Source organism: Mesocricetus auratus, unplaced genomic scaffold, assembly GCF_017639785.1.
Source record: "Mesocricetus auratus isolate SY011 unplaced genomic scaffold, BCM_Maur_2.0 Super-Scaffold_2245, whole genome shotgun sequence".
Taxonomy (NCBI): Eukaryota; Metazoa; Chordata; class Mammalia; order Rodentia; family Cricetidae; genus Mesocricetus; species Mesocricetus auratus.
The window spans coordinates 42544271-42568857 of NW_024429180.1; the positions used below are offsets into that span (position 1 = coordinate 42544271).

A 24587-nucleotide genomic window follows, 5' to 3' on the forward strand; every position below is an offset into this window, starting at 1 on the left:
TCAGCAACCACATGGAGGTTCACAACCATCTACAATAAGATCTTATGTCCTCTTCTTATCTGTAGGCGTGCATGCAGGTAGAACACTGTATACATACTTAATGGGTAGATCTTAAAAAAAAAAAACCCTGAAGTTTATTTAGCTTTTTATCCCAGATGCTAGGCACTGTCTAAAAGTCATTACCAAAAGAAAGAAGGAACAAAGGAGAAAAATGGGGGAGAGAAAATTAGCTATTAAACTGGTCAAAGAAAAGGGAAACATTGGTATAAATTAGGAAGGTCTTTGCAGATGGACCAGCCGGGATCTACTTCAGCAGTTTGCCAAAGAGAAGGACCACCTTAACACACAGTGGCGTTTCACAGGACACTCCCGAAGCAGTGGCCAGCAGCTGGCTGCCTTTCTTACTTGGAGAAGCTTGTCATAGCGCTCTGCAGACATCAGGAAGCGCCCATCTTCAAGCTGCATCTCCCGGTTCTCCAGCAAGTTGTTCAATACTGGAAGCACATTTCTCTCTGCCTTCTCCAAGCCTTCCAAAACCAGCGTCCTGCCTTCCGTGGCAGCGCGAACAGCACACTATTTCCAAGAAATACAAAGGCAAAATGAGAACTCCGACGGCAGCAGAGCATGGCCTAATTGTACCTGCACCTGCACTAACTGTGTTTCTTGTTAGAGACTGAGAATCAGGACAGGAAGATTCTATCTTAATTTTGTTTTCTCTACCTATCTGATCTTAGGCAAACGATTTTACCTCTTTGTGCCTGTTTATTCATCTGTTAAATGAAGAGTCAGAAATGATCTCTAGAGTTTTTTTTAACAACATTACATTTTAGATTACATAGCCAATGAAATAGAAAACTAACAGTTATCTATGAATGGGTAATATAATTAAACAAGGTAACAGATTTCCTAATTAGAGAAGAGAAGCAAAGGCAACAGTTTGGCTTCTCTATTCTGCAAGCATCTTGTGAGGCTCCAAAGCTAGGTAGGGAAGCTTGAAGACCATGATGTTTGCAAATGAGCCATTAAAACAAATTCTGTTTTCGTGCGATGGCCAATGCTGACAACAATAGACATTTGGTTGGCTGAATTGATGAATACTGTATCCCCATGGATTTAAGAAAATTCGTAAAGGAGGGAAATAGAGAGTAAATGATAATGGACCAGAAAACAGTAAAGCTTCTCCTTCAACTGACAGGTCCTGAACACAAATATTTACATCAAAATCCTTGAAAGTCGACTTTCAACTAAAATCTAATTCACATTTCTTTGCATGCAACACAAACAGAATTAATGCTGCTAACTATATATTGCCACTCCTTAAAATCACCTTTGACGTCATGACTTGAGTTTCTTAGAATAACTCTCCTGCCAAAGGTGATTTTAAGGAGTTTGTTAAACGTGGGTCCAGAATTACACTCACAATCCATGGCTTTTACTCAATAGCTGCTCTCATTACTTCCAAGGAATCTCTGCCACGCAGTCCAGACACCTTTCCTACACTAATCGCTTTCCAATCTCCAGCTCTCCCAAGCTTCAGATCCACATGGTTGTACTGCATGGATGCCTGCAACCAGACCCCACAACACCCCCTACACCCCTGTACAACACTGAGCACATCCCATTTCCCCCAAATCTGCTTCATATCTATCCTAGCTGCTTTTCAGGTTGAGATAAACATCATGACCAAAAGCAACTGAGAAAGGTTTGCCATGTCTTACAACTCCCAGGTAACGATCTATTACTGAGGAAATTCAAGAAAGACACTCAAGGCAGGAACCCGAAGCAATAACCACACAAGAACTCTGGTTACTGATTTGCTCTCCATAGCTTGCTTAGGGATTTTTCTTTATAACCACCTGCCCAGGGTGGCACCACCTGCAGTAGGCATGGCCCTCCCACCTCAATTATTAATAAAGAAAATGTCCACAGACTTGACAATCTGATGAAAGCAATTCCTCAATTCCTCAAGTTCTGTCTTCCCAAATGACTTTAGAATCAAGTTTTTGTTTTATCAACAAAAACTACCCAACACATCTTTAAAGTAGCAATACCATTCATCTATGATAGGATCCAAAAGTTGTATCATCTCCTAGATTCAATTTATCTCCACATTCTGATAATCTAATATCCTTAATTGAACATGAACTTATCCAGCATGATGACAGCCTGACATCCCAGGACATAGGAGACTGAGGTAAGAGAAAGACAAGACGGCCACTCTGGGTCTACCCTTGTCAAAATAAAAAATTAAAAAGAAAGAGAGGCCAAAATATTTCTCAATTCATCCCTTTCTATCCCTTCCCTAATTCAGACCATCTTTATCCCTCAGATCTCTCTTCTAAGAGTCTGAGCTGCTCAAAATACAGCATTTGCAACATCTGCTATCAGTTGCTTCATGTGTAGTCCTTTAGTGACAATGAACTTGTGATTTCCCCCTGTACCAAAACTACTAGAAAATCACCATCTTTACTTACAATGATCTTTTTCCCCCTTAAATCTAATTTTCCTTTTAGTGAGTAACTCAAAAAAGAGCTAACCACTCCCTACTCCCCACTACCCACACACACCCCATCCAATAGTCAGAGAAATTTCTGAAGTACCACAGCTTTCATTTTCCAAATATCAAAGAAAAGGCAGGGATTTCATAATCACGATTTACTTTCAATAAATTGTTAAATTTGGCACTGTATAACAAGAGGTCACTTTACTTCAGGTATCTATGAACTATTACAAGGAAATAAGATTAGAATCTAATGATAGACTAAATATAATTACCCCATTATAAGACAAATATCAGTTCATGAAAAATTCTTCACCTATCATTACTGCTAATACTTTGATTTTCTTCTATGAAACTGGGAATCATCTTGTGGTATTTATTTATTTATTGTTATTGAATGAATCAAAATGACTTCAGGGCCCCTGAGGAATGGGGTAACTATAGTTTCTGGGCTATCAAAACTCAAACAACAAACTGGTACAGAAGGATTGGGATGTTTTCTTATAAAAACACATTTCAGGTGAGATGTCAACTAATCTTTCACAAGAAACCTACCTTCTCAAGAACTTATATCTCCAAATAAAAAGTAAGTTGTAAGTATCACTACTGGTAGCAAAACCCCTTTTAAGTTAAATTTTATCAACCTTTATTATGAGACAAACTTTGATTTTTAAAAGCTTCACAGAGATAAAAATGCTGGTTCACTGAGAAAAATCAGAAATACACAGATCAAAATTTCATAGTTCATCAGCTATAGGCAAGAAAAGTAACATCTCACAAGATGAACTGAGGAAATGCAGCTCTGCCTTCCTTCACCTCACAGGTACTATGCCCACCACACATGAGATCCAGAGATCAGAAACAGATGGCAAACACAGAGAGATTCTTTCGTCTACTCTACTGGACATATTAGAGTAAGAAACTAAGAAAGTGATGGGTGAAAAATGACAGTACCCTAGTGATCCTGTGAAAAAACTCATCTACACTGCACCTCTTCTCCAGAGCAAATCCCACCCAGTAGGGACGCCAAGGTAAGAACCCTGCTATTGGCTGGAGACACGGCTCAGCTGTTAAGAGCACTGGTTACTCTTCCAGAGGACCCAGGTTCAATTCCCATACCACATGGCAGCTGACAACCATCAGTAACTCCAATGCTTCTAACACCTTCATGCAGACATACACACAGGCAAAACACCAACACACATACAATAAAAATAAATTTTAAAACAGAAGTCTGCTACTAATGAATAGAGAAATGATGGAGGAAGTCTTCTGTACATGTTTCTCTTATTGGTTGATGAATAAAGCACTGTTGGCCAATAGGGAAGCCAGATAGGTGGGACTAGGAGTTGAGGAGGATTCTAGGAAATGTAGTAAAGAGAAGTCGCCATGTGATCCAGGCAGGAAGTGACATAGCAGGGCAGAATCAGTATAGAAGCAGGGATAAGCAGGAAACTGCTCTTTCTTCTCTGTGGAGATGCTGAGTAGACGTGATATAGACCCCAAGGGAGTTAAGAGGCCTGGACCTCTTCTCTGGTAATATCAGGCCACATGGAAATACACGGATTATTAGAAAATGGGTGAATAATTAAGACTGAGCAAGCCAATAAGAAGCCCAAGTCACCAGCCAACAGCTTATAACTAATATAGCATCTACATGTTTTGGGGGACAGACAAGTACAGTGGGGCCTACCTGGGTAAGAGAAACATTCACATTACAGAGAAATTTGCCATTTGGAAGTCATCACCATTGTGGCAGGCAAGAATCATAATAGATGGTAAAGTTCTGAGGATAAACTAGCTGTCTGTGTAACAGACTTTCATTTGGGCCACCAACCAGCACCCAAATCATGACAGGGAGACTTAATATAATTTAACCTGTTTCTACATGTTGCCTTAGGACATTTTACCTTTTTTCATTCTGCATGCCCTACTTTTCCTACTTCCAAGTTTGGCTGGTTGGCAGCTGCTGGCATCTTCCTCTCAAACCTAGATTTCTCCTCCTATTAATCCTCTCTGTCCACCAGGCCTGTGTATCCTTTCTCTGCCTAGCTATTGGCCATTCAGCTTTTTATTAGACCAATGGGTACCGCAGGCCGACAAAGTCAAACAGCAATACATCTTTACATAATTAAACAAATGCAGCATAAACAAAAGTAACACATCTTTACATAGTTAAAGTGATATTCCACAACATAACTGTAACACACCTTCTCACATTTTAAGTAATATAATACAACAGAAACAAATGTAACACACCTTTACATAGTTAAGGAGATATTCCAAAATATAAACAAATGTGACACACCTTTACTTGAAGTAATATTATGAAATATAAACAAATGTAACACATCTTCCCATTGTTAAAGTAATATTCCACAACAACACTGAGAGGCTGCAAGAGTGCACTCTAACAACGTGGTCAAAACCAATGCTGCCAATCATGAGCTCCACTGGCTTCACACGGGAGGGTTTCTAATTCAGTGCTAGGGTGAACACATCGTCACTTCTGCATATTCTTAACAAGAACTGCATCATTTCAAACACAGGAAACAGCAGGCAGACCAAAACTGAGCCACAGTCTTCCAAATTACTAGTCATGAAGAGAAGGAAAAATCCCGCTGCAGGAACCCGGGTGGGGCACTGCATGTCAGGCATTTTTGAATGATTCAAAATGTGGGTGTATTGAAAGGAGGAGGAAGAAATTATGAATAAATACAGAAAAGAGAGTAATTAATTACTGAACTAAAACATAGGGAGGTTTTACTAGGTGTTGGAGCAAGCGCTGTGTAAAGTCTCTAGGAAGTCCACAGCTCAACTAAGAATTGTTTTTTTTTACCCCTTTCCCTCATCTAAGAATTTAAAAAACAGTAAAGCTCTCTAACTGTTTCTAATTTGACATGTTATTTATTAATTCTATGTAGTATGTGGAAATAGATTAGCTGTTTCACATCAGAGTCGAATCCAAGTGTGAGGATATAAAAAAGAGAATTACTGAGTCCTTTGCTTTCTGCTGCTGTGACACACACCAGGAGGAAAGTCAACTTGGGGAGGAAAGGGGTTATTCTGGCTCACAGTCTACAGTCCAACCTCAGAAGCCCTGTCAGGTACTTGAAGCCGGCACCCAGAGACAGGAACGGGAGCAGAAATCATAGAGGAATGCTGCTTGCTGGCTCGCTTTTCCTAGCTTATGTACTACCTTTCTTTTCTTTTTTTAATTCCATGTACTCATTTATTTTACATCTCAACCTCAGTTTCCCCACCCTCCTCTTCTCCCATTCCCTCATCCCCACCTCTCCTCTGTACACACACACCTCAATTCACTCCTCTATTTCTGTCAAAAAGGGGCAAGCCTCCCATGGATGTCAACAAAGCATGGTATATCAAGCTGAGGTAGGACTAAACTCCTTCCCTCATATTAAGGCTTGGTAAGGCAACTCAGTATGAGGAATAGGTTCCCCCAAACCTGTCAAAACATCAGGGACAGGCCCTGTTCGCACTGCTAAGAGTCTCACAAGCAGAACAAGATTTGTAGAGCACCTAGGTCGGTCCCATGAGGGCTCCTTAGCTGTGAATCCAGTGTCCATGAGCTCCCATGATGCCAGATTAGTTGCCTCTGTGGGTTCCCTTAGAATGACCTGAGCCCCTGGATTGTAAATCCTTCCTCCCTCTCTTCAACAGGATTCCTGGAGACTGGACCAGTGCTTGGCTGGATTGGGGGCAAATAGGGAGACTAATGAAAGAGATGTCTTGATGGGGGGGGGCAGGGCATTTTGGGATCAGAGCATTATGGAGTCAGGTAGAAACCTGATGTGAAGGAAACTCCCAGGAATCTACAAGGATGACCCCAGCTTAGACTCCTAGCATTAGTGACAGTGCCTGAACTGCCCTTCTCTTGTAATCAGATTGGTAACTACCCTAATTGTCATCAGAGAACGATCATCCACTAACTGATGGAAGCAAATGCAGAGATCCATAGCTACCTTCCATAGCTACCGTTCTTTTACATCCCAGACCCAACTGCTCGGGGGATGGTACCACCCATGGTGGGTTAGGGTTTCTTAATTAATTAACAATAGGGTCACTTCTGTAAACTATCATATCATCTACAAATAGTGAAAGTTTGACTTCTTCTTTTCCAATTTGTATCCCCTTGATCTCCTTTTGTTGTCTTATTGCTCTACTAGAACTTAAAATACAATATTGAAGAGGTATGGAAAGAATGGACAGCTTTGTCTTGTTCCTGATTTTAGAGGAATTGCATTAAGTTTCTCTCTATTTAGTTTTATGTTGGCTTTTGGTTTGCTGTATATTGCCTTTATTATGTTTAGGTATGTTCCTGCTATCCCTGATCTCTCTAAGACCTATATCATGAAGGAATAATGGATTTTGTCAAAGGCTTTTTCAGAATCTAGAGTGATGATCATGTGATTTTTCTTTCTCAGTTTGTTTTTATGGTGGATTACATGGATGGATTTTCGTATATTGAACCATCCCTGTATCCTTGGGATGAAGCATACTTGATCATGGTGAATGATTTTTCCAATGTGTTCTTGTATTTGGTTTGCCAGGATTTTATTGAGTGTTTTTGCATCAATGTTCATGAGGCAGATTGATCTGAAGTTCTCTTTCTTAGTTATGTCTTTGTGTGGCTTGGGTACCAAGGTTACTGAAGCCTCATAAAAAGAGTTTGGCAATGACCCTTCTGCTTCTACTATGTGGAATACGTTGAGGAGAATTGGTATTAGCTGTTCTTTGAATTTCTGATCTTGAGTGAAACCATCTGGCCCTGGGCTTTTTTTAGTTGGGAGACTTTTGATGGCTGCTTCTATTTCATTAAGGGTTATAGGATTGTTCAAATTGCTTATCTGTTCTTGATTTAATTTTGGTAAGTGATATCTATCCAGAAAATTGTCCATTTCCTTTAGATTTTCGAATTTTGACAAGTACGGGTATTCAAGTATGACCTATGAGTCTCTGGATTTCCTCAGTGCCCGTTGTTATGTCCCCCTTTTCATTTCTGATTTTGTTAATTTGCTTGTTCACTCTCTGCCTTTTGGTAAGTTTGGACAAAGGTTTGTCTATCTTACTGATTTTCTCAAAGAACCAACTCTTCGTTACATTGATTGTATTCCTTGCCTAGATTCTACTTTATTGATTTCAGTCCTCAATTTAATTATTTCCCTGTATCTACTCCTCCTGAGTGACTTTCCTTCTTTTTGTTCTAGAGCTTTCAGTTGTGCTGTTAATTCTGTAGTGTGACTATTCTCCAGTTTGTTCATGTGGGCATTTAGTGCTATGAACTTTCCTCTTAGCACTGCTTTCAAAGTGTCCCATAAGTTTGGGTATGCTGCATCTTCATTCTCATTGAATTCTAGGAAATCTTTAATTTATTTTTTTATTTCTTCCTTGACCCAGGAATGGTGCAACTTCGCATTGTTCGATTTCCATGAGTTTGTAGGTTTTCTGCAATTTGTGTTGTTGTTGAATTCTAACTTTAAAGCATGGAAGCCAGGGAGCTCCTAAAGCTGATAAACTCCTCCAGCAAAGTGGCAGGATACAAGATTATCTCAAAACTCAGTACCCCTACTACATACAGAAGATACATGAACTGAAAAGAAATCAGAGAAACATCACCTTTTACAATTGCCACAAGCAACATAAAATTCCTTGGGGTAATGCTAACCCAACAAGCAAAAGAACAGTATAACAAGAACTTTGAGTCTTTAAAGAAAGAAATTAAAGAAGATATCAGAAAATGGAAAGATCTATGCTCTTGGATAGGTAGGGTCAAAAGCAATCTACAGAGTCAATGCAATCCCCATCAAAATCCCAGCACAATTCTTCACAGATGCTGAAAGAACAATTCTCAACTTTATATAGAAAAACAAAAGACCCAGGATAGCCAAAACAACCCTGTACAATAAAGGAGCATCCGGAGGCATCACCATCCCTGACTTCAAGCCCTATTATAGAGTTATAGTCCTGAAAACAGTTTGGCATTGGCACAAAAATAGACAGGAAGATCAATGGAATTGAATTGAAAACTCTGATATGGACCAACACACCTATGAACACCTGATTTCTGACAAAGAAGCTAAAACTGTACAATGGAAAAAAGAAAGCATCTTCAATAAATGGTGCTGGCATAACTGGATGCTGGCATGTAGAAAACTGTAGATAGATCCATATTTATTACCATGCACAAAACTTAAGTCCAAATGGATCAAAGACCTCAAAATAAATCCAGCCACACTGAACCTCTTACAAGAGAAAGTAGGTGGTACCCTCGAACGAATTGGTACAGGAGACCACTTCCTGAACATAACACCAGTAGCACAGACACTGAAATTGACAATTAATAAATGGACCCTCCTGAAACTGAGAAGCTTCTGTAAGGCAAAAGACACAGTCAACAAGACAAAAAGGCAGCCCACAGAATGGGAAAAGTTCTTCACCAACCCCACATCTGACAGGGCTGATGTCCAAAATATACAAAGAACTCAAGAATCTGGTCACCAAAACACCAAATAACTCAATTAAAAAGTGGGGTACAGAATAGAGAATTCTCAATAGAGGAATATAAAATGGCTGAAAGACACTTAAGAAATTGCTCAACATTTTAGCCAACAGGGAAATGCAAATCAAAACAACTCTGAAATACCATTTCACTCCTGTCAGAATGGCTAAAATCAAAAACATCAATGACACTTTATGCTGGAGAGGATGTGGAGAAAGAGGAACACCTCTCCACTGCTGCTGGGAGTGCCAACTTGTACAGACACTTTGGCAATCAGTATGGTGGTTCCTCAGGAAAATAGGAATCAGTCTACCCAAGATCCAGCAATTCTACTCTTAGGCATATACCCAAAAGATGCCTATTCATACAACAAGGACATCTGTTCCACTATGTTCATAGCAGCATTATTTGTAATAGCCAGAACCTAGAAGCATCCTAGATGCCCCTCAACTGAAGAATGCATGGAGAAAATGTACATTTACAAAAAGAAAACAAAACAATGGAATCTTGAAATTTGAGGCAAATTGATGGAACTAGAAGAAACCATCCTGAGTGAGGTAACCCAGCTACAAAAAGACAAGTATGGTATGTACTCACTCATATATGGATTTTAGACATAGAGCAAAGGATTATCAGCCTACAATCCACACCGCCAGAGAAGCTAGGAAACAAGGAGAATCCTAAGAAAGACATACATGATTCCCCGGTGAAGGGAAAAGGGATATGATCTTCTGAGCTAATTGGGAGCATTGGGGTAGGGGAGAGTTAGGAGAAAGAGAAAGGGAGAAGAGGAGGGGAAAGGAGGACAGGAGAGATCAGAAAGATCAAGTCAGGGGAGAGAAAGAAAAGAGATACCATAATAGAGGGAGTCATTATAGGTTTAAAGAGAAATCTGGCACTAAGGAAATGTCCAGAGACCTACAAGGTTGACCCCAAATAACAATTCAAGCAATAGTTGAGGTGCCACATTAAATGCCCTTCTGTGATAATGAGATTGATGACTACCTTATATGCCATCCGAGAGCCTTTATCCAGTAACTGATGGAATCAGAAGCAAACACCCACAGCTAAACACTGAGCTGGACTCTCAATCCAGTTGCAGAGATAGGAAACCATCATAGGACTGTTACAGACCCCCCTGAATGTGGATGTCAGTTTGGAGGTCTGGTTAATCTATGGGGCCTCTGGTAGTGGACAGTATTCATCCCTAGTATAGGAATGGACTTTGGGAGCCCACTCCACATAGAGGGATACTGTCTCAGCCTAGACACTGAGGGGAGGGCCTAGGCCCGGCTCCAAATGATATGACAGACTTTGAAGATCCCCCGTGCAAGGCCTCACCCTCCCTGGGGAGCAGAAATAAGATGGGATAGGAGGCCCAGGGAGGAGGGAAGGAAGAGGGAACTGAGATTGACATGTAAAACAAGATTGGTTCCAATTTAAATTTGAAAAAAAGAAAAAAGAAAAAAATTAGCAATCAAGAAAATGCCTCACCCACATGCCCGCTGGTCAATTTGGTGGAGGGACCCTAGTGACAAAGATAAACCAGCAAAATTATAAACTTTAAAAACAATGAAGTCTGTAAAGAGAAGAAAAGTAATGACAAGCAAAGTATCATAAAAGATTTTTACTTTCTCATGTGCCCTTTGGTAACATGGTTGTAAGCCAGAAGCATTTGGTTACTGTCTACATGTACATTTGTGGGGGAGGCAAGGGTGCCCTGAGTAAATCATATTGTTGACACGGGCATGGCCATATCAAGAACCTGAGACCACAGAACTGAAAAAGCCTCCCTCCACCCCAAGTTCAGAGGGATGGCAAATCTTTCTCTGGCCCAAGTGCCAGCGTTAACAGTGTGTGCAGGCACTAATGTTGACAAATGATTGACCAGTCTGTGCGAAACCAGCAACTGCAGCTTCCTCCTGGTGGGTGACTGCAATGGGGACCCCTGCCTACAGACTGCCAGCCACTAGCTAGCCCCGCCCCCTGCTATACATAATAAACATGCCCCTCCATTGCAGTGAGCACAACCACCCCACCCCAGCTTTTCTGTATGTGTGTCAGTCTTCACGCCCTTGCCTCCCCAGACAGGTCAAGTCCCCAAGGTTCACAAGTTGTGGTGCATATTTGAACTTTCAAGGTGGTAGACAAGAACATCAGCTGACAGGAAAAGGCCTTAGGCAGATGCTCTGTAGAGAGGAAATCTGAAACCCTGGATTTAAAGAGCCAGTGCTAGTCACTGCCTCAGTGACCAAACTGCCTCCTGGTTCCACTGTAAATGCCTATGAAATTATTTCAATGCTTTAATCAGCACTTTCCGACTTTATTACTACAATCTGATTACATCTGCAGGGATAAAATTTAACAATAAGAAAGCACTTTAACATACCAACATGTTTCAGACCATATATAAGCTTGAACTTACTTGGATAGGAAAAAAATGCTACAAATGCTGTGCCTAATACAAGACATGCAGCTTGCCCTCACTCTGTGATGTCCCCTTTGTCCCATGTCTGCTCATTGCTGAAGTGGGAAGGAATACTGCTGGCCTTCCCTGTTCTCTCACATGCCTCATCTCCCTAGCAAGATCCTTTGATCCTGAGGAAGCTGCCTCACAGCAGGGCAGACACACAACTGCTCAGTTCAACGCTGTCACAGAAGCCTCGGACTATGTGAAGGACACAGCTCTCCATGATCATACTTGCTGTGAGAACAGAACAAGGTAAGTACAAGCTTGAGAAAATTACTCTGGACACTGCGAAGCTTTTCTATCTCTCTTGAAAGCTTCAAAACTCTAAAAGAGCAGTGCACGTGCTTTATTTTTATTTATTTATTTTTTTTTTGGCGTGGCTAGCTGTGGTGGTCCCTCAGAAGAGATGTCACCAACTTTAGAGTCCTTCCTGTCTATCAAACGACAGAGACCTAATTCTTTAAAAAAAAATCAGAAAAAAAAACTGTAGCAAGCTCCCTCTGATCCAGCCAACTCGTACCCCAGCTTTAATAACCCAACACGTGGACATAAAGGAGTCTAAAGAAAAAGCAGGTCCATGGCCTGTTCTAGATTTGCTCCCAATTTGATAAGACCTGAGGCAAGCAATTAATCTGGATGTCTGTGGCCTCATTTACAAAATGGCAGCATCCTCAAGGGGTATCCAGAACGTAACAATTTAAATATCAAAGCAGTACTACAACGAAAAAGCAATGCTATTTATCAAAGTACAAAGCATTGCTAATATAGTCATCATTTAATGAAAATGGATTTCAAAAAGCTTCACATTTACTCAAAAAGTAGAAGTGATGTGGGGGAAAAAGGAAAATGGAAAAATTACATTTTAAGGTTTTTATTCTGTGAGTGTATGTGTACACAAACATATGTGCAATACATGCCTAAGTGCAGAGGCCGGAGGTCAACACTGACTGTCTTCTTCAATTGCTCTCCATTTTATTTTTGAGACAGGGTCCTCACTGAGTCTTGAACCCACAAATTCTATTACCCCAGCTGGCCAGCAAGTTCAAGAGATTGGTCTGTATTGGTCCAGTCCCCACCCTACCCTACTCCTAGCACTGGGGTTACAGATATGTAACTGCCTGGCTTGTACCTGGGTGCTGGGAATCCACACTAGGGTCTTCATACTGTGCTATGGACATTTTACAACTCAACCACCTCCCCAGCTCCAAATCTTTATTTTAAAATATCAGAATAGTAAACCCTTTCTCCACTGAATAAAACTAAGAACTATCAGGGAGGACAGACTGATTTTCTGTTTGCCGCTATAGTCTGAATGTGTCCCTCAAAGAGCATGAGTCCAATACTCAATCCTCAATGCCACAGGTTAAGACATGGGTCTTTAAAGAGTAATTAGGTTATGAAGGCTACTTACCATGACTGGAGTAATGTCATTACTTTGAATGTGGATTAGTTATGTGCAAAGGATGAATCTGACCTGTATCTTCTCTCAACTCTCCTTTTCATTCCTGTCCTTTCTTCCTGCCCCTCCTCCATGCTCTTTGCCCTTCTACCTTTCTGCCAAGAAAGCTCTCCTCAGATAAAAGCCCCTCAGTCTTGGACTTCCCTGCCTCCAGAGCTGTGAGCCAATAAGTGACTGGTCATTATACCAGTCCCAGGCATTCTGTTCCAGCAACACAGCACTGCAGGAAGTCCTTGCCACAAGTGACTTAGTGTGGTCAGGTTCATCCTTGAGCCTTCACTTCTTTCTAATGGGACTAAAAGCCAAAGGAGATAACCCACTGCCCCAGAACACAGCAAGTTGTTAAGAAACAATCAGTGATCCGGTGTAGTGGCTCACATCTTTAATCCCAGCACTTGGAAGGCAGAGGCAGGGGAATCTCTGTGAGTTCAAGGCCAACATGGTCTACATAGTGAGTTACAAGAAAGCTAGGGCTACATAGCTTTCTTACATATATTTCCTGTCTTGGGAAAGAAAAAAACAACCCACCAACCAGTCTAATGTTTTAAGACAGGGGGAAGGAAGGAATGAGGGAGGGAGGCAGGGAAGGAGGGAGGCAGGGAAGGAGAGAGGCAAGGAGGAAGGCAGGGAGGAAGGCAGGGAGAGAGGGAGGGAGGGAGGGAGGCAGGGAGGGAGGCAGGGAAGGAGGCAGGGAGGGAGGCAGGGAGGGAGGCAGGGAAGGAGGCAGGGAGGGAAGGACTAATTCCGGTTATTTGTAAGAACACAGACAGAACTAGATATCATTGGATTAAATAACCCAGACACAGAAGAAAGACAAGTTCCACGTGATCTTACTTATATTAGGAATCTAAAAACTATACCTGGTGGTTACCAAAGGCCAAGAGAGAAGGTAAGAACACAAAGAGAAGGGGATGAGGAGGAGGTACTAGGTTATGTCAGAAAGGTGCTCAGTTCAGGTGAGCTATTCACAACAGATGACAATAGATGATGGAGTACTGTGCTTCAAAAAGCCAGTGGAAAGGACTCTGAATGCCTTGCCGTAGAATTTGTTTGTTCTCATCCTTATATTCCTCATGGACATATTTCAGGGTCTAGAAAAAGAATGAATACTTAATATCTGTTTACTAAACAATGTCCTCTTTTGTCAAAAAGAAAGAGACCACTGGACAAGGTCAGGGCTAGTTTGTAGCCAGATCCTTGGGTACAGTTTTAGTCTGCAGATGCATGAAATCTATGACCTTGGCCCTATTAGAACTATGACCCATTTTTACAAATACCAAGCACATTTCATATTGCCTTGATAATATCTGAACCAAATAAACTCTAAATACATAATAACAAGGCCCTGACATTCAGTTATTAATATAAAAATTAAAGCCAAGGTTATTTTCTTTTTTTAAACAATAGCTATCATTCCAATTATGAACACCAGCATGTGGTCACTGCAGTTGTGAGTGGTCATCATCATTACTTTAGGGGGCAGCAACAGAAGCAAATCCTCCCTCTACCATTGGCCAATTCTATGACACTGGCCATGGAAGCCTGGTATCTCATCCTCCCCCCCAAGGAAGTTTCGAAGATTAAACAACATTATTATAAACCACCTAACACAAGAGGTCCCTCCAGCAAATGACTCATCATCATCTCCCTTGATATTTTAAACTTAATTTCACAAATCTACCAAACGGTTCATATTATATGGATAGGCAAGAGTTGATCTCAGTACAAGATAATGCAATTAGGAGTCAACCAAGGCCTGCACTCTGACTGCCAGACATGCCAGAATAAAAACAGTCACATTTTTCCCAATGGTAACAGTTATAGCACAGAACAGTGAAATGATCTGGTAAAAGTTCCAGAACCTAGCCACTCTTCATAACCTTGTTTCCATGAGGAGATGGTTTCCAAATTCTAGATATTTCACTCATGAACGAATTTCCAGAATACAACTTTGTAATTTCAATAAGTGTATGTGGAACATGGCTTCAGAACCCACCAATGAGAGGGAGGCTATGCTTCCTTGTCTACACCAGTCAATGACAGTCATTTAGACAAGATGAAACTCACTTTCTGATTGATGGCATGGATGTTGTTCAATTTATTAAGAGTTGCACTTTTATGACTTGTAACATTTGTGATTTGGGTTTTTTACAGTCAAGGTATTTTTTTCAATTAACAATGAAAACCAAAACTAATCTAAAATAGAAGAGATACATTAAAATCTTTATATAAGTGTTTACTTGCTGTGTGCTTCATACTAAATATGTATTATATATATTACTGAACTTCACATTATCACATAAAGGAAATTAATAAGATTACAATATAATGAGTACCTAGCTTGGGAATCATTCAATCTTGTCTTTCTGCTCTCCAAACTATTTGGGGGTTAGAGATCTATCTCCTCTTATCATGGCAAAAATATGAATGTAAATTATTTGTACTACAGCTAATCAGTATTTCCTTGTGCTTGAGTAACATAAGCCATTGTAAACCAGATCTTTTGAGTTATGTGACAATCACAATATTAATGACAACATCGACAAGTTCAGAAGAAATTCTGGCAAGACTACAACAATGATTGGATAATTTGGCTTTGTTTGTTTGTTTTTTTGTTTGTTTGTTTGTTTGTTTGTTTAGGTTAGTTTACCTTCTAGGGCAAATGAAAGTTAAAGAGTGAACAAAATATTGATCATGGTCTCCTTATTGCTTGACGGGTGTCAAAGTAATGGTTTTCCTGTTTCACTCTGAGCAATTCTTCTTTAAAGACTTACAAACTGCATCACAAAAGATTCCCACAAAATTATAAAAGGAGCTTTGTAGCAACTGGGTAACGAGATCAAGTGTTTACAGTGATGCCTGTAGCAGAGTCCATCTCCCTGAGGAGTCTGCCTTCCCTTGTCAGTACCACTCTCCTTTTCCACTGACTGGGAACTTAAAGAAGTGATAACCAATGAATTCTAAAAATTACACCCTACATAAAACTTGAAAGTGCAAATGAAAGCCTATAAATTTGGCAAAGAACGCAGAGACACCAATGATGTCATTGAGTGTCTTGAGACACAAGATTCTATGAGGCAATGATCACATGAGCCAATGGGGCACCATTTAGAGCAGGAGTGGGTACCCTTCCTAGAAAGCACACTGGCCAGAAATAGTGAGGCTCTTTAAAAAGTTCCACTCCACCCACTAAGAATTGTACTTCTAGGATCCACATCTAAAACCTCATCAGATCATAACTAGATTTAAGTAGAACACTATTCAACAAGTGTTATTTGTAATTTTGAAAAGCAACAATACATTCAATGACTGGCATTATGAGAGGATACACAAAATAGGAATATTATATAAACAGCATTACTATTTGGTGAACTATTGTACAGACATTTAAAATAACATATTTCAAAGAAATACCTAATGTTTCCTGATTTAAAAAGATACCATGTGTAAAAAGGAATGCTGAAATTTTATATATGGTATTCTATTTCTGTAAGAATTATTCACTATATATGATAAATACATATGCTTATAGGCAGAAAACTATAGAAAGTATTCATAATGTTTGTTTTTGTAAGCAGTATAACAAGTAATTTAAAATTCTTAGGTTAAAATGGACATCGTAAAATGTTAACCACACCAAAGACCACAAATGTTCTCCCATTCCTCATGGATAGCTACAGGCATTGTACCATCTGTTGCTATACCTAAGTTACGGGTATTACTTGGTGGAAACTAAAGCTACTGTCTTTACAGCCCAGACAGTGAATTCAATGGTTAAGAAGGGAGAGCAGGCTTCCCCTCCACCCTCCAGTAGAGAGGTGATTGCCAGAGGCGCCTATAGCCCATCTTTCCCACTTTGAGTCCCCTGCAGCCAGCTGCCAGACCCTTCCTACCACCAAATGCACCAGAGGGACCTGAAGGCAGAGCACAGCATCCAGCATTGGCCACCATTCCTGTCTTGCACTGCAGCATCCTGAAGAGAGGAGCGGAGAGCCTTGAACCCATACCCATGGCTGAAAATTAGAATTCAGCAACAAAAATTGCAGAAACACTACAAACTCATGGAAATTGAACAATGTATCACTGTATCACCCCTGGGTAAAGGAAGAAATAAAGAAAGAAATCAAAGACTTCCTAGAATTCAATGAAAATGAAGGCACAATACACTGAAACCTATGGGATACTATGACAGCAGTGTTAAGAGGAAAGTTCATACCACTAAGTGCCCACATGAAGAAACTGGAGAATAGTCACACTAGAGAATTAACAGCACAACTGAAAGCTCCAGAACAAAAAGAAGCAAATTCACTCTGGAGGAGTAGACACCAGGAAATAATCAAATTGAGGGCTGAAATCAATAAAGTAGAAACAAAGAAAACAATACAAAGAATCAATGAAACAAAGAATTGCTTCTTTAAGAAAATCAACAAGATAGACAACCCTTTATCCAACCTAACCAGAAGACAGAAAGAGAGCATGGAAATTAACAAAATCAGAAATGAAAAGGGAGACATAACCACAAATACTGAGAAAATTCAGAGAATCATCAGGTCGTACTTTGAAAGCCTGTACTCCACAAAATGCGAAAATTTAAAGGAAATGGACAATTTTCTGGATAAATATCACTTATCAAAATTAAATCAAGGACAAATAAGCAACTGAAATAGGCCTATAACCCCTAGTGAAATAGAAGCAGTCATCAAAAGTCTCCCAACTAAAAAAAAAAAACAAAAACAAAAAACAAAAAAGGCCAGAGCCAGAGGGTTTCAGTACAGAAGTCTACTATAAATTCAAGGAAGAGTTAATACAAATTCTCTTCAAATTTTTCCACACAATCGAAGCAGAAGGATCACTGCCAAACTCTTTTTACAATTACCTTAGTACCCAAACCACACAAAGACACAACCAACATAGGGTATTACAGACCAATTTCCCTCGTGAACATTGATGCAAAAATACTCAATAAAAAAGAAAGTGGGTGGTACCCCTGAACGAATTGGTACAGGAGACAGCTTCCTGAACATAACACCAGTAGCACAGACAGTGAGATCAACAATTAATAAATGGGACCTCCTGAAACTGAGAAGCTTCTGTAAGGCAAAGGACACAGTCAGCAAGACAAAAAGGCAGCCCACAGAATGGGAAAAAATATTCACTAATCCCACATCTGACAGAGGGTTGATCTCCAAAATTTACAAAGAACTCAAGAAGCAAGTCTCCAAAACAGCAAAGGACCCTATTAAAAAGTGGGCTGCAGAACTAAATAGAGAGTTTTCAATAGAGGAGTCTAAAATGGCTGAGAGGCACTTGAGAAAGTGCTCAACATCCTTAGCCATCCGTGAAATGCAAATCAAAACAACTCTGAGATACCATCTCACTCCTGTCAGAATGGCTAAAATCAAAAACACCAATGACAATTTATGCTGGAGAGGATGTGGTGAAAGGGGGACACTCCTCCATTGCTGGTGGGAGTGCCAACTGGTTCAGCCACTTTGGAAATCAGTATAGAGATTCCTCAGAAAAATGGGAATAAACCTACCACAAGACCCAGCAACTCCACTCTTAGGCATATATCCAAAAGATGCCCATTCATACAACAAAGATGTCTGTTCCACTATGTTCATAGCAGCTTTATTTGTAATAGCCAGAACTTGGAAGCAACCTAGATGTCCCTCACCCGAAGAATGGATAGAGAAAATGTGGTACATCTACACAATGGAGTACTATTCAGCAGAAAAAAATAATGGAATCATGAGATTCGCAGGCAAATGGATGACACTAGAAGAAACCATCCTGAGTGAGGTAACCCAGTCACAAAAAGAGAAACATGGCATGTATTCTCTCCATATATGGATTTTAGACATAGATCTGGGGAGTGCCAGCCTACAATCCCATGGCCAGAGAGTCTGGGAAACAGACACTTCATTTAGTGGCTGGTTAAGTACTGAGCTGAACTCAAGAAAGCCAGTAACAGAGAGGGAGGACTGATGATCAAAGGGATTAAGACTGGGCTGGTTTAACCCCCAGAAACAGCTGACCAGACAAAGGTTAACTCTTGAATCCCAGGCATCAGCCTGGGAATCCAGCATGGGACTGATCAATACCCCCTGAATTTTGGTGTCAGTGAGGAGGCCTAGGGAACCTATTGAGCCTTGGGCAGCAGATCAGTACCCATCCCAAGTATACACACGGACAATGTGAGGTGCACTCTCACCCTGAACTCTTGGGGAAGGGTCTAGGCCCTGCCCTATATGAAATGACAGACTATGGACACCCCCATGGAGGGCCTCACCCTCCCTGGGGGAATGAGGGGATAACAGGGGGGGGGTTGGGGGGAGGGCACGGGAGGAGGGGAGGGAATGGGAGAGGGACCTGGAACTGACTTGTGAAACAACCTCGTTTCTTATCTAAATTTAAACTGGAAAAAAAAAAGTTATTTGAATGCATGTTAAACATTAATGTAATTTTTGAAAGGTTATATCTGATTTTTTTTACCAAAATAAATCTGGAGAATAAAAAAAAAACAAATAAAAGACAACTTAAAAAAAAAAACTACCAACTAGTCAGATTACAGATCTTGAAAACTAAATGGGAATAGAGCTAGGGATAAAAGTGAACAGAGTGGTATGTGTGAATAAGCCACAGAATTTTGGTTATAATATCTATCAATCTATCTTGTCATACATAAATATATATTTAATATAAATATGAATATATGTGTACATATGTATTCACCTCTTGAACTGTTACTGTCAGAGGAAATGCCTAATAGAGTTATAAAGAACAGTCTTTATGGTTTTCCACGATGGAGAAATCTAATATTAAGGTGGTTGTCAATAATAAAATGATTCTTCTTAAAAAAAAAAAAATACTGGCGAATTGAATCCAAGAACACATCAGAGAAATCATTCTCCATGATCAAGTAGGCTTCATCTCAGAGATGCAGGGATGGTTCAACATACGAAAATCCATGAATGTAATTCACCACATAAACAAACTGAAAAAGAAAAATCACATGATCATCTCACTAGATACTGAAAAAGCCTTTGACAAAATTCAACACCCCTTTATAATGAAGGTCATAGAAAGATCAGGGATAACAGGAATGTACCTAAACATAATAAAGACAATATACAGCAAACCAACAGCCAACATCAAACTGAATGGAGAGAAACTCAACGCAATTCCAGCACAATTCTTCACAGATCTTGAAAGAACAATACTTAACTTTATATGGAAAAACAAAAAACCCAGGATAGCCAAAACAACTCTATACAATAAAGGAACTTCCAGAGGCATCAGAATCCCTGACTTCAAGCTCTACTATAGAGCTATAGTAATGAAAACAGCATGGTATTGGCACATAAAACAGACAGACAGACCAATGGAATCGAATTGAAGACCCTGATATTAACCCACACACCTATGGACACCTGATTTTTGACAAAGAAGCTAAAACTATACAATAGAAAAAAGAAAGCATCTTAAACAAATGGTGCTAGCATAACTGTATGTGGACATGCAGAAAACTGAAAATAGATCCATATTTATCACCATCCACAAACCTTAACTCCAAACGGATCAAAGACCTCAATATAAATCCAGCCACACTGAACCTCTTATAAGAGAAAGTGGGAGGTACCCTTGAAAGAATTGGCACAGGAGACCACTTCCTGAACATAACACCAGCAGCACAAACACTGAGACTGACAATTAATAAATGGAACCTCCTGAAACTGAGAAGCTTCTGTAACATAAAAGACACAGTTAACAAGACAAAACAGCAGCCCACAAAATGGGGAAAGATCTTCCCCAACCCCTGACATCTGACAAAGGGCTGATTTCCAAAATATACAAATAACTCAAGAAGCTAGTCACCAAAACACCAAACAATCCAATTAAAAAGTGGGGTACAGAAGTAAACAGAATTCTCAATAGAGGAATCTTCAATGGCTGAAAGCCACTTAAGAAAGTGCTCAACATCCTTAGCCATCAGGGAAATCCAAATCAAAACAACTCTGAGATACCATCTTACACCCTTCAGAATGGATAAATCAAAAACACCAATGACAGTTTATGTTGAAGAGGATGTAGAGAAAGGGGAACACTCCTCCATTGCTGGTGGGAGTGCAAACTTATGCAGTCACTTTGGAAATCAGTATGGTGGTTTCTCCAGAAAATAGGAACCAGTGTACCTCAAGGTCCAGCAATGCACATTCATACAACAAGGACATCTGTTCAACTATGTTCATAGCAGCATTATTTGTAATAGCCAGAACTTGGAAGCAACCTAGGTGCCCCTCAACCAAAGAATGGGCACAGAAAATATATCCATTTACACAACGGAGTGCTACTAGGGGGGGGTGGCGCATGGGACACGATGGAATCTTGAAATTCGCAAGCAAATGGATGGAACTAGAAGAAACCATTCTGAGTGAGGTAACCCAGTCACAAAAAAAGAAACATGGTATGTACTCACTCAAATACGGATATTAGACATAGAGCAAAGGTTTACCAGACTACAATCCACACCTCCAGGGAAGCAAGGAAACAAAGAGGACCCGGAAGAGAGACATACATGGCCCCCAGTGAAACGGAAAGGGACAAGAACCCCTGAATAAATTGGGAGCATGTGGGGAGGGGAGAGGGACGTAGGAGAAAGAGGAGGACAGAAGAGGAGGCAGGAGAACATGACGGATCAAGAAGACTGAGTGGGGAGAGAAATAGAGGAGAGCAAGAAAAGAGACACATCAATAGAGGGAGTCATTACAGATTTAAAGAGAAATCTGGCACTAGGGAATTGTACAGAGATCCACAAGGATGGCCCCAACTAGGACACTAAGCAATAGAGGAGAGGCTACCTTAAATGCCTGTCCCCTACAATGAGTTTGATGACTACCTTATATACCATCCTAGGGCCTTCATCCAGTAGCTGATGGAAGCAGAAGCAGAAGTTCACAGCCAAGCACTGAGCCAAACTCCTGGAATCCAGTTGTAGAGAGGGAGGATTGATGAGCAAAGGGGTCAAGATCACGCTGGGAAAACCCACAGAAACAGCTGACCTGAGCAAGTGGGAACTCATGGACCCCAGTCTGACAGCTGGGGAACCAACTCAGGACTAAACCAGGCCCTCTGAACATGGGTGTCAGTTAGGAGGCTTGGACAGTCTATGGGGCCTCTTGCAGTATGTATCCCTAGTGCACAAACAGACTTCGGAAGCCCATTCCCCATGGAGGGATACTTTCTTAGCCTAGATACACAGGGGAGGGTCTAGGCCCTGCCCCAAATGACTTGACCGATTTTGATTATCCCTCATTGAAGGTCTCACCCTCCCTGGGGAGTGGATGGGGGATGGGATGGGGGGCTGTTGGGGGACATGGGAGGATGGGAGGGAGAGGGAACTGGGATTGATATGTAAAATAAGATTACTTCTAATTTAAATAAAATTATAAAAAAGAATTAAAAAATAAAATATTTTAAGGTTAAAAAGGGGGGAGGGGATGGAAGGAGAGGAGGAAGGGAAAACTGCAGTTAGGATGTAAATAAAAGAATAAGTTTAATTAACAAAAAAAAATGCCTACTCAAAGCCAGGCATTAAATGAGAAGACAATTTTGAACTTATCTAAGCATCGTTATTCATTTAATTCTTTTACAAGTCTTTATAAATGCTGATTTTTTTTTTCCTCTCAGCAGTTTGAAATATTTTGGATTCTGGACAGCATGGGAATGATCCAGACCCTCTGAATGTGGGTGTCTGTGAGGAGGCCTAGGCAATCTATGGGGCCTTGGGTAGTAGATCAGTATTTATCCCTGGCATACAAATGGACTTTGGGTGCCCATCCCGCAATGAGAGATGCACTCTCAGCCTGGATTCTTGGGGGAGGGCCTCAGCCCTGTCCTAGATGAAATGACAGACTCTGGAGATCCTCCATGGAGGGCCTCACCCTCCCTGGGGAATGGAATGGGAATTGGGTGGGGGACTGGGGGGCCTGGAGGGGGAGCAGGGGAGCAGGGGAGGGAGAAGGAGCTGTGGTTGACATGTGAAGCAAGCTTGTTTCCAATTTAAATTTTAAAAAAAGAAAAAGAAAAGATATTAAGGAAATAAAAGATATTTCTTGAAGGACCTTGGGTATTATAGTGTGACCAGGTGGAAATCAATTAGCAGCTTGGTCTACCTAGAAGTCAAATGGGAATTATACCTTGTGATAATTCAAAATAAACATTTAAAAAGTCAGTATTAAATGGAGAGACAGCTCAGCAGTCAAGAGAACTGGCTTCGATTCCGGAGGGTCTGAGCTTAGCTCCCAGCACCCACCCTCAACCAATTGTATCTCCAGTTCCTGAAGACTAACCCTCTCTGATCTCCGTGGGTATCACATACAGGAAGCATACACACATGCACATATACATAAAACAAAGATAAGTTTTTTCTTAAGGATCACTGTGCACAGGCAAGCCAACTCTTCTTATTCATACCCTTTTCTTTTCAGTTTACTTAAAAATTTGCCAACATTGATCACCTAAAGGCAAAAATCTACCCTCAAATATAAGTGCCAGTTATGTTCCAGCTGTGAGTGTGGGAGATGAGTATATTCTAACAGGAAAAAACAGATAATAAATGTGGAAGCCAAGGCAAGTTCACACATTGATGCTGTGTTAGGCTGTGTTACAGCCCCTACAACAGAGCTTGGTTTTTATTTATTTTATTATGAAATCATTACATGCCTTTAGGCAAGGACCTGTTAACTAGCAGAAAATAAATTGAAATTTGTTTAAACCTCAAAAGAGTCTGAGGCAACTGAAAGGACCAATATGCCTGCATTGTATTCAGTCACAGGCTCTGAAGGTGTCAGTGCTACAGAACGCTAAGAACCAATGTGCATCATGAATAAGTTTCATCGAGAAAATAGGGAGTATAAAAAACACCATACATTTACATGGTTCTTTAAACACTTCATGTGCTGTAGCAGCTGTGAAATATGCATCATCTGAAAATATATTTTTTAGAATGGCAGAAAGCTTCATGAAAATAGTTTATATTTTGGACTGAAGAGATGGCTCAGCAGTTAAGAACACAGGCTGTTCTTCCAGAGGACCAGGGTTTGATTCCCAGCACCCACATGGCAGCTCACACCTGTCTGTAACTCCAGTCCAGGGGATCTGATGTCCTCTTTGGGCCTTTGTGGGCACTGTATTCATATGGGACACAGGCACACAAAATGCCATGAACATAAAATAAAACTGTAAAAGAAAAGTGAACCTTCAATGAATGTGCTTCAATAAAACAGCTGTTAAGGATTTTTATTTTATTTTATATATATGAGTATTTTGTCTGCTAGAATGACTGTGAACCTTGCACATTCCTGGAGCCTTTAGACGCCAGAAGAGGGTATCAGATCCTCTGGGACTTGAGTTAGAGACAACTGTGAGATCCCCAAAATGTGGGGACTCAGAATTAAATCTCTGGAAGAGCAGCCAGTGCTCTTAACCACTAAGCCATCTCTCCAATCCACCCCCAGCCAAAAAGCAAAAAACAACAACAAAAAAAATTAGAACTTAAAAATAAAAAATCTTCAGCTTGTTACCTAAAATAATTCCATTTCTGGAAGTTTTAAGTCACTTTTAAAGTAGAAGACAC

The 24587-nt window shown here is 40.5% G+C and overlaps 1 protein-coding gene across 2 annotated transcripts in view; it reads right to left on the minus strand.

Moving 5' to 3' along the window:
• The window catches only part of Vwa8 (von Willebrand factor A domain containing 8), a 347144-nt gene that overhangs the window by 255928 nt on the left and 66629 nt on the right, over positions 1 to 24587 (minus strand). For both annotated transcript variants that reach the window (XM_040756735.1, XM_040756796.1), the window contains exon 5: positions 406 to 573. In XM_040756735.1, coding sequence (XP_040612669.1) covers positions 406 to 573 — 168 coding nt within the window. The remainder of the gene's footprint in view (positions 1 to 405; positions 574 to 24587) is intronic.